The 15,060-nt window shown below is 51.5% G+C and overlaps 1 protein-coding gene across 3 annotated transcripts in view; it reads right to left on the reverse strand.

Annotated features, from left to right (window-relative positions):
- Positions 1-15,060, reverse strand: part of RPTOR (regulatory associated protein of MTOR complex 1) — a 317,986-nt gene that overhangs the window by 170,447 nt on the left and 132,479 nt on the right. For 2 of the 3 annotated variants that reach the window (XM_045813983.2, XM_045813988.2), the window contains one exon: positions 10,206-10,364. The exons of the other annotated variant lie outside the window; for it this stretch is intronic. In XM_045813983.2, the coding sequence (XP_045669939.1) occupies positions 10,206-10,364 (159 nt within the window). The remainder of the gene's footprint in view (positions 1-10,205; positions 10,365-15,060) is intronic. 3 annotated transcript variants of the gene reach the window in all.

The raw sequence follows: 15,060 nt of genomic DNA on the forward strand, positions 1-15,060 counted from the left end.
TTTAACTCAGTGAAGGAAGAAGAACAACTCAGTAAATGACACTATAAGATCTAACTAGCCTTCAACATTGCTGAGATTCTCCATACAGAAAAATCAGGGTAGATTTTAAAACTAGATATAAAAACAGAAAAAAAGATTTTTATTTATTTTGGCACAAAAGAGTCCTCTTAAAAAATTCACAAAACTCAGAAGTCTTAAAGAGAAATATAATAACATAAAAATTATATAATTCTGACCAAACACATATCAATGACAAGCAATTCAAGAACAAACTGGGCACAACACACGATTTTTAGAGTGTCCATGGGTCTATGAGCTTCTGCTCAGACCAACAACAAGAAACACAAAAACAGGCAAAGGATACAAACACACAACTTTCAGAAGCAGCAGGAATGATGCTTAGGAAAAGTTTCATGCTCTAGTGAATCGTGGAAACACAGATTACAATGAGAACCATCCATCTATGCATCTGTCTTCATCCCACAAAGTGGAAAGAAATACAGACGGTGAAGAGACAGGATGCATTCAACAAGGCACCAGTTTATCCTTGGTAGGCATGTAAATAAGGAAGCTTTTTAATTTTTCTCTTTTTTTCTATTTTTAGAGAGAGAGAAAGAGAGCACGCGTGCGCGTGTGTGGAGGAGGGGCAGAGGGAGAGAGAAAATCTCAAGCCAACTCCCTGCTGAGTGCTGAGCATGGAACCCAAGGCAGGGCTTGATCTCACAACCCTGAGATCATCACCTGAGCCAAAATCAAGAGTCAGACAGACGCTCAACCGACTGAGCCCCAGACCCAGAAAGAGCTTTTAGAAGGCAATTTGGTAGTACGTACAGGTTTTAACGTACATGCCTTTGACTTCTAGGTGTCCGTCCTACAGAAACACTGGCATCTGCATGCAGAAATGTATGTACAAGGATGTAGGACACTCCAGCTGGCGAAATCCTGTCAGCTATCTAAATGCCACCAGGAAGAGGCGCTCATCTGGTCTGTCTATCCTTCCCCTGCTTCACCGATGTGAGTTCCCGCTGAGCACATTTCCCAGCTTCCTCTGCACCTTAGTCTGGTCTTGCAGCCAAACGCTGGCCAATGGGACATGACCAGAGGCCGTGTGTCCAAATTATCAGTGCCACCCTCCTGCTCACCTCTCTCCCTCCCCTGTGTGGACAGGGTGAGACATCTCCGACCACGCAGAGGACAAGAGCAGAGGGAGACAAGGGGAGTGCTGGATGGAAGGGGCCAGGGCCCCACGTCCCGAGGAGGCCACAGCAAGCGCCAGCGACCTTGGTGGACCATCACAGCCCACCCTGGATCCTCGCACCTCCAGTGTGAAGGACCATTAAGCAAAGGAACACCCGTACATCCACATCATGGAACACCACGCAGCCCTAAAAAGACTGGGCTTACTGACAGGTGGTGACAAGGAAAGATATCCAAGGCTTGTTATGATTTAAAAAGTGCAAGTCTTAGACCATCGCACAGACGACGCACAGCCAGCGCACAGGCTGTGTGTGAGGCATGCGCGCCTGGGCTCTGCTCTGCAACGGGAACTCAGAAGCGTCCATCACAGACACGGGACTGCAGGGAGGAGTATCGAACCACTGAGGGCAGGGACGTAAAGGTGTGCATTTCGGCAGAGGTGTGCTACCCGTTTCCTTTCACACTACTGTTCTCTTGGAATCTTTTATAACAGAAATTACTTGTACTTTCTAAAAAGACAAAAATCACTCAAACTACTAAAAGGAAGGAGGAAAGGGTCATCTCCAGGGCTGACTATCATGTACCACATTCCTCTAACATTTTAGAGCAAACAGGCATCACACATCACCCGTAAAAGCTGGAAGGCTTCGGTAAGCACTGCGCCAGAGCGGGACGTGGCTAGGGGTCTCTGCGCCCACTCGCCAGCACCTCCCTGCACCCTCCCAGCCTGGCACTGGGGGCGTTCGGGCCGATCACTGGGTGCGCCCCCCCCCCAGGCACTGCGTGATGTTTGGCAGCGCCCCTGCCCACCTGTGGACCAAGAAGGTCTCTGGACATGGCCAGTGTGCCCTGAGGGGATCCCCTCCTGCTGAGAACCTCTGTCTTTGAGGAGAGGCCATCTGATCTCAAACCGCCTCTGTGCGTGTTCAGCTGAGTGAGGCCGCAGACGCGTGGGAGTCTGGACCCACTGGGAAGGACAAAATCAACTCTATTAAACCACACGGAGGAAAATGACCTTTGAGCACAAATTCGTATTAGGACACGAGCATGTAGCTCTCATGTCCCATCTCAGAGAGACCCTGGGCAGTCTGCCAGGCTTCAGGCCAGAATCGCAGCCCCGCACACGGGCCTGCAGAGGCAGGAGCAGAGAGCAGAACCAACGTCCAAAGCACAGCTGTTTCTCCCACGTCACCTCAGGGGAGCCAGCTGCACGGGCCGGACGAGGGCAGGGCCCCTCTGTGCGGGAGGCAGCCGCACACCCCACGGCCCTTTGGGCAGAGGTTTGGTTTCTGCCCTGCCAAAGCGCCACGTTCAGAGGATTCCTCACCAAAGCATCTCTCCTTTCTCTTGAAAAACATACTCAAGGCCATGTTTTCGTTTCAAACAAAGAAACTGAAATGGGTTTTAGATAATTTATTCATTACAATCCACTTCATCTGTCAGGTTATATTAAACATGAAAGAGAAAAGTCCCCTTGCTTCATCAGACTGTCCTCCAGGGGCAGCGGTGCCAGGACAGGAGGCGGGGAGAGCGGCCCTTGGCTCCCAGGGGAAGCAGTGCACCTCGGAAGAAGCACCTCCCCATACCTGAGAAGACTCTGAGTGCACCTTCAGCCAAAAACGTCCAACTGTGTGTCGGAAGTCTCAGCCACAGTCACGCAGCCTCCTCCTGAGGGCTTTCCAGGAGAGCCGCCCGGGGCGGCGAGCTTCCTTCCGACCTCGTGCGTCACCCCGCGTCCCCTGTCCTGCGAAGGGGTTTGCACGTGGCCATTCTGCAAGGAGAGCACGTAGCCGAAGACACATCTTCTTTCCAAAGGGTGTTCTCTGAACACATCATCCACTAGCGGCAGGTGACAGCCCAGAAATGTCAGGTGTCGAAGAGCCGGGCTCCTGGACCAAGTGTGGCCATCAATGACTCCAGAGTGGGAGCCACAAGCAACACTCGGTCCCTCAAAATCCTCGAGGCTAAAGCCTCACTGGCTTTGTGGACCCTTCTTCTGCCTTTCCTTTATTATAGTTAAATAGCCATTTACTCCACGAGTAATTCTAAATAAATATTATTAAATAATAGAATTTATTGGTTTTGAAAACCGCATTCTCTATCAAATAGTGACATTCTTGTTCTCATTCTTCTTTAGTATACAGTTCGTTACTGAAATCGTTGAAAGATGGAGCAGAGGTTTTTAAGTGCAAAGTTATAAAAGCATATACCTGTAATTTTAAAGAGCAACGTTTGTGCCAGATCCTATTTATCATTTGCTGTAAGTCTTACTTTATCCATATTGAGAGTACAGCAGGGTCCAAAAAAAAAAAAAGCTGTTAACTTTATTGTAAACTTGACTTTTCTTTTCTGAGGATTTCTGGGACTTGAGGTTTGTTTGCAAGAGTTGAAGGAAGACCATCAGTAAGAGTCTATTTCTTCAGGAGAAGTGCTGGAAAACTTGGGACTATTTTTTTTTTTATAAGAGCTTCAAAATTAAAAAAAATATATGATTCCCCTGGGTAAGAGATAAGACCCTAACTGATTTCTCCGATGTCTTATCCTATTTGAGAACGGGATTTATAGAGCAGAAGTTCTCAAACCCGCAGGCATCAGCATGGCGGGGGGTGGGGGTGGGGGGGCAGTTAAACGCAGACCTCGGGGCCCCTCCCCTGGTGGGTTTCTGTCATCCTGGGCGGGGTCAAACCACCTGCATTTCTCCTAAGTTCCGAGACCTTGCTGCTGCCGCTGGTGTGGGACCCGCCTGAGGGTCCCCGGCATGGGCGGGGGAGGGTGCAGGACAGACTCAGGACACCGGCTCCTCAGCTCCAGCACCAACTGCATGCCTCATGCTTTATGAAGAACACTTCCCAAATGCCTTTTTTCCATTTATGATTTAACAGTTTACATATACTGATCAGGAAACAGTCTGCTGGTAAGATAATTTTTAAAGAAAAATATCCACTCTTCCACAAGTCAACCTGTAAGACTTTTAACTACGAATTCAAAGTCTCTGATACAGGGCTACTCAGGTTTTCTATTTCACTCTGGGTCACTCTGGGCAAGCTGTATGTTTTAAGGCATTTCCCATCTAATTTGTTAAATTTATTGGTATAAAATATTAATCTGTCCTCCTCTTTTCTACGTACATCTACAGGATACGTGGTGATGTCCGCTTTCTTTCCAAATGTGGACCCTGTCTTTTCTTTTCCTCTTGATCTATCCAGCTAGAAACTCATCAGCTTAGAAAAATAATGTTAGCAGGTCAGCTCTCTACTGCCTGTGCTCTGTCACTGAGTTGTGCTCTTTGTTACCTCTCTCTTTCTACTTGCTTTGAGCTTAGTGGGCCCATCATTTCCTAGTTTCTTAGGGTAGAAACTGAGATTTTTAATTTCAAACCTTTATGCCTTTCTGTATAAAGATTTAAGGGTATACCTCTCCAAGCAAGCACTGCATTAACTGCATCCACAAATTTTGGCAAGTCCTAAGTATTCTCATTGTTTAGTCTGAATTATCTTTACTTTCCTTTGTGATACCTTTCTTCACACATGTTATTCGATTTTCAAATATCTGAGGATTTTCCAGATATCCTACAATTCCAAATTCTGTGGTCGGAGAATGTAGTCTATATGCTGCTCCTCCAAGACCTTACGGAGACGTGTGTGTGTGTGTGTCCCGCCCAGGGCCCATCTCGGGGACGCCCCGCCCGTGCCGGAGGACGTGTGTGTGTGTGTGTGTGTGTGTGTGTGTGTGTGTGAGAGAGAGACCCCCCCCCCAGGGCCCATCTCGGGGAACGCCCCGCCCATGCCAGAGGACGTGTGTGTGTGTGTGTGTGTGTGTGTGTGTGAGAGACCCGCCCGGGACCCATCTCGGGGGACGCCCCGCCCGTGCCAGAGGACGTGTGTGCGTGTGTGTGTGTGTGTGTGTGTGTGTGTGTGTGAAAGACCTGCCCGGGGCCCATGGGGGGGGATGCCCCGCCCATGCCGGAGGATGTGTGTGTGTGTGTGTGTGTGTGTGTGTGTGTGACCCGCCTGGGGCCCATCTCAGGGATACCCCGCCCATGCTGGAGGACGTGTGTGTGTGTGTGTGTGTGTGTGTGTGTGTGTGTGTGAGAGAGACCCGCCTGGGGCCCATCTCAGGGATGCCCCACCCCTGCCGGAGGACGTGTGTGTGTGTGTGTGTGTGTGTGTGTGTGTGTGTGTGACCCGCCCGGGGCCCATCTCGGGGACGCCCCACCCGTGCCGGAGGACGTACGTGTGTGTGTGTGTGTGTGTGTGTGTGTGTGTGTGACCCGCCAGGGGCCCATCTCGGGGGACACCCCGCCCATGCCAGAGGGCGTGCACCTCCTGCCGTGGCCGGGTGAGTTTCGTGTTCACTGTGCAGAGCGGCCGATGGCACTGTTCCAATCTTTTTCAGTAGTAACTGATCTCTTTCTAACTAGAAAAAAACATACTATGTCTGGAGGTCTTTTTGTGAGGAAGTTTCTAATTATCAGTCTTATCTGTAATTCAGTTTTAACCTACTGATTATGGACGGACGGTCCTTCAACACCCCCGCCAGGATTATAGATTTGTTGCTTCCTCTCTGGTTCCCGCACCCTGGGCAGTCCTGCTCTGTGTGCGTTGAACTCTCCCACCAGGTATATACACACTCAGGGCGGGCTACCCGACCATGTGTCATCATGAAATGTTCCTCTTCACCTCTGGCAACACTCGTGTCTCAAAGTTCATTTCCTGATTAGTAACAGGGCCACCCTCGCTCTCTTACACCTAGTACCTGCATGATACAGCTGTCGTGTCCAACCTGTGTCCCTGTATTTACAGTACATCCCTGCAGCTGGCATGAAGTCCTATCTTGCTTTCAGTCCGGTCTGATGAAAACTTTTGAAAAACAAATTAACTTAGAACGTGGGACATTCTGGAGAATAACTGGTCTGGATTCATCAGAAAGTCAACGCACACTGTTGAGTGAATGAAAACGCAAGTCACAGACAGGGAGGGAGGATTTACAGAACACACATCTGATAAAGGACTTGTATCCAAAATATAGAAAGAATTCCAAAAAGTGAGTAAGAAAACAACCCTATTTAAAAGTGGGCAGAACAGGGGCACCAGGGTGGCTCAGCTGCCTGAGCATCTGACTCTTGATCTCAGCTCAGGTCTTCATCTTGGGGTTGTGATTTAGGCCGCACATGGGGCTCCATGGCCTGGAGCTTACTTAAAAAGTTGGTAAAGATATGGACACCCCACCAAAGAAGGTATACAGATGGCAATAAGCAGATGAAAAGACACTCCACACCATGTCATTAAGGAATGGAAAACGAAAACCACGAGACACCACTGTGCGCGTAATTAGAAGAGCTACACTCCAGAACACCGGCAACGAGCGCTCAGCAGGACGGGGGCCAGGGGGTCTCGTCACTGCCGCCAGGAAGGCGAACCGACGCAGCCCCTTTGGAGGGCAGTTTGGCAGCTGCTCAGAAAGCTAAACATACCATTTGATGTAGCAATGCACTCCTAGGTATGTACCCAAATTAGTAAAAACCTTATGTCTACCCAAAAACCTGCATTCACAATAGCCAAAAAACCCCAGAAGCAACCAAGCTGTTCTTCAATAGGGGTCCATCCAGGCAGGGAAATGTTACTCCGTGGTTAAAAGAGGGAGCCATCAAGACACAAAAACACGTGGAACAACCTTAAATGCGTACTCCCAGCTGAAAAAAGCCAGTCTGAGAAGACCACAGACTATGATCCCAGCTAACTGGTGCTCTGGAAAAGGTACAACGGTGAGTGTCCGCAGCTACTGTTGGGGGGGGGGGCGGTCGGCTTGGAGGCTGGCGGGATGAAGGGCACTCAAACTGTCCTGTATGACACGGTAATGGCAGACTCAAGACATCATTCATCTGGCAAAACCCACAGAGCGTGCAGCTCAAGAGAGGGTCCGCATGGAGCTAATGACACTGGGTCAGTGCGGATCATGAACTGCAGCGAGCGCCCACGCCAACACCAGCGAGGACGGGGGAGGCACAGAGTGCATGGTGCAATGCTTCTACAAAACTAACACTGCTCAAAATCTAAACTCTATTAGTAATAATAATTTTTTAAAAGACCGATGTGTAGGAGCTCCTGGGTGGCTTAGTCAGTTAAGCATCCGACTCTTGATTTCAGCTCAGGTCATGATCTCACCAAGGTTGTGAGATCAAGCCCTGTGTCAGACTCCGTCCATGCTTAGCCCAGAGTCTGCCTGGGATTCTTTCCTTCTTCCTCTCCCTCCCCGTCTGCCCCTCCCCCCACTCACACTCTCTCAAAAATAAATAAATTCTTTAAATAAAAATTTAAAAAATAAGGGGTGCCTGTGTGGCACAATCAGTTACCATGCCCGGCTCTTGGTTTGGACTCAGGTCATGATCTCATGGTCTTGCGATCGAGCCCCATGTCAGGCTCCGCTCCCTCTGCCCCGCCCCTTCCTGCCACACACACGCGCTTGCACTCTCTAATTTTCTTCAATAAAAATTTTTAAAAAGACCGACGTGTACCTACAGTAACTCACTACAAAAAGATAATTAGATAATATCACTTAAAAAAATGTTAACATTGTACTGTATGATAACATAATACAATAAATAATTATTATAAAAAAATGTTAACATCAATAATGGAAAAAAGGCAGAGACTGATCTATATTCACAGACACCAAAAACGATGATGACAAGTGCAGTGTGCAAACCTGGACTGGATCCTGGGCCTGCAGAGAATCGACAAAAACTGCTTATGGGAACACAGTTTCGACAGGCGGGAAAGCGTATGAGCCCTACGGCAAATGACACTACAGAACCGATGTCCCACTTCTTGAACAATATTCTATTTTATAACCTACCAAAGAGTCCACTAAAACGAAAGAAGCGTGTACAGATAAATTATGAGCAACGATAAGAGCAAAACTAGTAAACATAAAATAAATGTACAAAAATCAACTGCCTTTCCATACAGCTTGGTAAAAACTTAAAAAAATATAATATTATAGTACACATTTATAACAACACCAAAAATATGACCCAGGAACATATCTAACAAATGGTGCAAACTTCTGTGAAATTACAAAATACTATGATACTTAAAAAGAGCATAGTTTGGTCGACTCATCACTGTAAAGATGCTGAGTCTCCCCACCATTAATCAACTGACTGACAAGTTGATTCACTAGTTTAGGGAGATCTAAGGACCAAAAACAGCCAAGAAGAACTGTAGAAGAACAAAGGGGGGAATCTGCTTCCCTAAACACCAAGAATCACTGGAAACCTACACTCGTTCGTTTCCCGACACAGAGGCAGACCCATAGGACAGAGCGCTCAGAAACATGCCCACACACTGTGGAAACTGACTTTGCTCCAAGTTGGCATTAAACAGTAATGGAACAGGTAGCTATCCATTGGAGGGGGAACAACAAACAGAGTATGACCCCCACCTAACGGGATGTTCGAAACCTGTTTCAGGTAGATTAAGGACCTACATGTAATGGACAGGAATACAACCTTTTTGTAAGAACATACAGTGCGATACTTCTGCAGCCTTGATAAGTGAGGACTTCTTAAAGAAGACACAAAATGTCCGCACCATAAAGGAAGACTGACCAAGATGACCACGTGAAAATAAAGAACTGCTGTCCAGGAGGGGACACCATTCAGGGAGCAGAAGCAAACCAACCATCCAAGCCATAAATTCAGAGAGGACACCCGCAATTCATAAAAATGATAAAGGGGTGCTGTCCAGAATACGAAGAATTCTTCCGAATCAATGAGAAGATGACACACCAACCCAAGTGAAACATGGACAGGAGCGTGTACTTCAAGAAGAGGAAGCTCCACGGCCAAGAACGGGTCAGAAGGCGGTCAACGTCACAGCCCAGGGGAGACCCGCTTAGCCCCCACACTGTGCAGAAAAACCAAGTCCTGACCACAGTCCTGAGGAGGAAGATGGGCAGTTTCGGAAACAACGGGAACCACTCAGACGTCTGCCTGCACAGAAGGTGCCGAGCAGGTCCTAGGATGTCCCCACACCTGGCACCAAAGCAGCAGGGACGGATCTTCAGAGAGTAACACGGAGAGGGAGAAGCAGGCCCAGAAGGCTCCCAATCTCGTCAACCGGAAAAATCACCCAAACCCCAACACGCCTGGACAGCCACACAAAAGTGGGGGTGCTGTAAAGGAAGGCAACGTAGTGATAAACTCGAAATCCGAGTGCCGGTGACCCTGGTGGGGAGGAGGGCGACTGCACCACGGGAGGGGCACAGGGGCTGCAAAAGCGCGTTTTCTCACCTGGCCGGCAGTCACGTGGAGCTGAATACTGCACACCTCCAGGTACCGCCTCTCACACTGTGTATACTGAGAGCACGTGGCCACAGCTCTGAGGGACCCACGTGCCCACACCATAGGGTAGGGGCGGAACTCGCCATTCCTGGTCAGAAAGATGGCAGGAGGGTATCGCTGAGCCCTCACTTTCACCCACCGTCCTTAGTTAGGGAGCTGCAGGAGGCCGGCAGCACGGCCTTGGGGAGAGCAGGGCCGAAGCTGCATGTGCAGGTGGCCTGGTGTGAGCTCCTTGGAATCTGTGCACCATTTTCTTTCCGAAGGAAACCATTGATTCTCAAAGGAACTCTAACTGAACTGAGGAACCTGGTCACTGTGCGACCCACACGGCAGAAGCACAGGCAAATCCTGCCTGAGGTGGGAAGAGTGCACGTGGCACCCCACCGCGGGCACCCCACCATGGCCTCAGATGGTTGCTCCCCGGCCATCCTCTTCGTGCCTGTCCCAGCCCTCATTGCTGAGACAGGGATGATCCCACAGCTCCCCGCCACGCGGCTGGCCCACGGCGCCGGTCCGGCCTCACTGTGTCTGGCTCTGTGGAAGCGGAGTGACCAGCCACGGAGCCGTGGGCTAACGGGACCGTGGCCAACCACCCACACTTACTGGTTGTTGGGCAGCAAGAGAGACGGGCTGGGTTCACACGAACCCCTGACGGTGCTCCTACCTTGTTGAAGACCCAGATCTCCCCATTCACGGTGGGCCTGGGCACCCCGTGGCCGTTGTAGTGGAAGAGGACCCGCTCCTCCTTGGCATTGCGGCGCAAGGACGTGCACAGCTTCTTCACTTCGTCCACGGTTGGGTCGAGGCTCTGCTTGTACCGGGCCTGTTGTGGGACAAGAGATGGGGAAACTCACCGTGGATTCAGGGGAATACCCGGGTACACGCCCCCTTCCTTACACTGAGAGCGTTGAACAGCTGCGTGACCCTGGACAAGTGACCCCGAGCTTCTCCACCTGTAAACCTGGGATGATGACTCCTTCGGAAGAGGCTTTGGAACTGCATCCCCCCAACAAATATTCCTGGGGAACCACGTAAAGATCACGTGAGATGAATGAGTGAAGCCTGCCGCACGGCCACACCGAGCGACAGGTACAGCCACGGTGAAAACCAAAGTATTTCTCAGAAACACTGAAGTCTTCTGAGAAAAAACATCTGGACCGTGGAAGAGATAATCTGCTTAAATGCGGGAAGCTGCAGGCCGCCACGGCAACAGCAGCACAGAGAGAAAGCGCCAGACAGAGGAAGGCAGCTGCACGCGCCCTCACCCTCACCACGCTGGCCCTGCTGAGCCCCCACCGGCTCTTGCCTGGACTCTCGCTGATAAATGGAAGGAATTCACTGAATGAGCAGGACCTAAACTTAACTCACGGACATCGACAGCGTGAACACACAGCAACAGTAAGCGGCTGGAGGACGTTAACATAAGGAGCGCCGATTCTAAAGCAACGAAGATGATTAAGAGCACAGACGTGAACGTGACATGAAATGTAAAAAACCCAGAAAAGGAAACTTTTAAAAATTCTTCTGGAAAATGCGAAGGAGACTTGAAACATGGAAAAATGTGCCCGCTCAGGTACACGCGTCAACATTCTTTTTTTAAGTAAGCTCTACGCCCGACGTGGCGCCCGGACTCACGACCCCAAGCCCAGGGGTGGAACCAGGGCGGCCCCGGCACCAACATTCCTAAGAGGTCTGTTCTGCCGGAGGTAACCGGCAGACCCGACGTGCTCCCCATAAATGTAAGTCTGTGCTCTCTGACGCACCGGCACAGCTGCCACAAGTTCACATGGACACAGCCTCGCGCAAGGGCTGGGACACACTGAACAAGGAACACCACGAGGGCCCAGCCCTCCCGCACCCCCACACCTCCTCCGGGACCTGTCTCATTGAAGCGGGGAGGTCCAGGGGCGCGGGGGGCTCCCCCACAAAGTCTACAGTTAGACCCAAACACACATTTCTGGGCTTTCTGATTTTATTTCATCAAAACCTGTTCTGACTTCCAGCTGATCTGAGCATGGAGGGCAGGCGCGTGTGGAGGGGAGGCTCCTGGGTGGGGGGCACGTGGGGCTCATCAGAGGAGTCTATGTTCATTTCAGTGGTAGGTTCCCAGGAAAAAATAGCTGGAAAAGTAAGCCTATAGTCATACAGGATGACGGAGCAGAACTGATGCGTACAGAAGCACTAAAGCCACACCAGGACGTTAATAAAAATGCCCCAAACTGATAAATCAACAAAAAGCAGCATCGACACATTCTGTTAAAATACAGCCATATCTACTAGAAAAACACAGCTAAAAGGGTTTGCCTCTAGGTGGGGACTATGTTCTGATTTAAAAATAATGTAATGTTTATTACCTAAATGAACTTTTAAAACTTTCTTTAAAAAGCTAGATAAAAACTAAACGCAATGCCATGATGTCACTGGAAGAAAGCAGTGGTAAGAGCAAGGAGCGTGTGCAGCAGCCGGGCCGTGCCGGGGCCCTCAGAGCCTGCACAGGGCCCAGTGTCCGCACTGGCTGCTGAGCAGAGGCTGGCCCGGCAGACGAGCAGAGACGGAAAGCAGCTGGAAGGCCAGAGGGCCACACACTGCTTCCAGGGACAAAAGGCATCCTGACCTTTCAAAGGAAAACGTGGAGTCGGACGTGAAGAAAGCAGCAGGGAAACGGGGCCCATCGCACACAGGAGCAGCCTACAGTCCACTACTACACAAGCCTGTTGGTGACAGACGTTACCAGCGGACGTACGGATACGAAAGCTTTACGAGCATGAGATGCAAAAACTAGATTTTTCAGATTCCCCATGTTTTCTGCACCTGTAAGCAAACTAACCCAAGGGGAGCAACGCTGTCCTTCCGCAGGACAGTTTTAGAAGCCTGTGCTGAGGCGGCAGGTCTGGGTCTAGCAACGTGGTCTTCCCTCCCTGCGTCTTCTCCAAATGGGCCAGACGCTGCCTGTAAAAGGAGGTGCCGCACCGGAGGCTGGACAGCACGTGCACATGTATGTGAGGTGCCAAGGTCACTCTCACCGGCACGGCAGCGTGCATCCATCTGACGCTGACAGAGGCTGTGGGTCCCCCACGCGGGGGCTCTGAAGGTCCGGGTTGAAGCGGGTTCAGCACACGAGCGTGGCATCTCAACCACGTGTTGTGGAGGCACCGAGCTCTGGGGCACAGCTCCTCCCCGGACCCTCGGGCAGGACCACCTTCTCTTTCTCTGGCTGACACACAGCTTCGTTCTGTGTCCACGTGTGACCGAGTAAGTCCCACTGACACCGTGAGTCCGACGAAGGCAGACCCGGTTAACAGTTCGGGTGTGCCCTCAGCACTGGCTCTGTTTTCACATCCTTCCCACAGCTTCACCACGTGCTCGGTCCGGCAAACAGCTGCCGAGTGACGGACGACAACACTCAGTAATGAGACGAGGAAAAGGATGAGTCCTATCTGACGCTAAAGCGACACGAGTAACTCTCAGCGTCGTATGAGCGAGTGGCCCACAGACATCGCCGGGTGTGGGCAGCAGGCACTTACCTGCTCGTCTGGAGTCCCGCGGAGCAGACAGTGAGGAAAACAACACCTGCCAGCACTCCTGACTCCTCGCTGGCAAACCGTGTGTCTGTGCTCCGCGCGGGACCGAGCCAGGGCACGGAGTCCCAGCGCTCTGAACAGCTGAATTCTGGTGAACCCCATGAAACCAGGTGAGGGTGGCTGATAAATGACAATCTAGTACTGGGGCAGAGAGGGGACACACGTCCTCCAAAACCACACCGCACAAGCACGCCGTGAAACCAGGAAATGAGTTAGAAGAGAAGGCCCCAAGAGAAGGCCCAGATACCGGGGAGCCTCCTGGTTTCACGAACCCTTCTACACTGGCTTTCTTGCTCCTCAGGCACAGAAACCCCAACATACAGCGGTGAAGAGTCACTCACAGGCAAGGCACCCTGAAATACGCACGGGCCACACCATCTCCCAGGAGCAGCAGGCTGTCCACTCCGTGGGGCCTGCACTCACTTCACGGTCCCAGGCCACCGGGCACCTTTCGGACATGACAAGGCCCTCACTCCTGTGGCTCGCACACAGCTGTTCTCAGTTTGCCCTCCTTCGTGTGGCAAATGAACTGGGGTCTGCAAATCCCCAGCTCCAGGGAAGGACCGTCCACCTCCCTGCCGAGGTTAGTCCAGAGGGGCGTGTTGTTCATCCAAATCACACGCAAGGCCGCGGGCGGACATCCCTCAGACATCAGTAAAAGGGGAGAGCCATTACTGCTGACCTTGCCCCACCAAGGTCTTCTCCGGCGGGGTTGCAAAAAAATGATTTAGCCTCACTTTCCCACCTACTGCACAAAAAGGACCATTATGGACGAGCATGAAAGGCGCCACAGACATGAATAATATGCCTCCCGGGGTTTTATGGGAATTAATTAATATTTCTAAGGACTTTGAAATGAGAAGCACTAAATTAAATGTCACCACGCCATGTTCTGTTTGGCTTTGAAACTACGATGCCCGGATCCTGGCTCCACGGTGTAAGGGATGCGGCGGCGGAGGAAGCGCCGAGCCCCTTGGGGGACCCGTGACCGTTTTCGCGGCATAAGCAAAGACACAGCAGTCTCTCAAACACGGCCCGTGGTGCCCGGCACTCGGCTCCAAGCCCGAACCTCAAGAAGTGGTCAGGCACGTGTGTGGAACCTGTGCAGGAGGCAACAGGGGGAGACCAAGGCCGCTACTCGGCTGCATGAACGAAAGCGTGGCCCCCAAGGCTCCTGTCCTCATGACGGCCGCTGGCCCCTCGGTGACACCTGGCAACCTTCTGCATGAGGGAGGCCCGAGCAGGGCGGCTGCAGCCAGCTTCTGCGTCCCCTGGGCAGCTGTACTTCTCCTCAGGCTCCCTGTGCAAGGACAGATTCCAGGGGCCGGACAGCATGGTGGCCGCTCGTGGTCAGGTGGGGCTGCGCAGGAGGCCACTAGTGTGCCCGGGGCACAGGGAGCCGGGGGCTGTGCTCGAGGGTCTTCTCTCTGGGCAGACCCCATAGAGAGGAGGCCTGGGTGGCAGCGGCGCTGCCTTATGCTTCCCCGGGGTGTCGAGTGAAGACCACCGTCGCCTCGCCCAGCTGGGCCAGTGATCTCATTTCCACCCTTCCATCCTTCCTCAGCAATGGATGACATCTCCAGCTTAGACTCAAGAAGGGAAATGCCTCAGAGATTTTCTCAGGACCGTCCAGGAGGAATGAATGTAATGTTAGAATTTGGGCCAGTTTTGCCCCTGGTCTGGGGACTTGAAAACGTTTCACTCTCTGCCCTTTCCTAAGCAAGAAGGAAGGACTTCCAGGGAAATGCTGGCCAGAGAGGAAGGTCAGGTCTGCTCAAGGGATACCTGTCCTAGATGGTAGCCCCCGTAGGGAAAGCTCTGGGCTCTGGCAGTTCAGGGACTTTACACCCCTGCCCCTCAAAAAGCACTTACTGTTGTACAGCTCTTTGCATTCTATTTACACCACCTAGGCCAAGCCAGGGCAGATACCACCACCGC

Source organism: Ursus americanus, chromosome 23, assembly GCF_024610735.1.
Source record: "Ursus americanus isolate L20-20 chromosome 23, mUrsAme1.1.p, whole genome shotgun sequence".
Lineage (NCBI taxonomy): Eukaryota > Metazoa > Chordata > Mammalia > Carnivora > Ursidae > Ursus > Ursus americanus.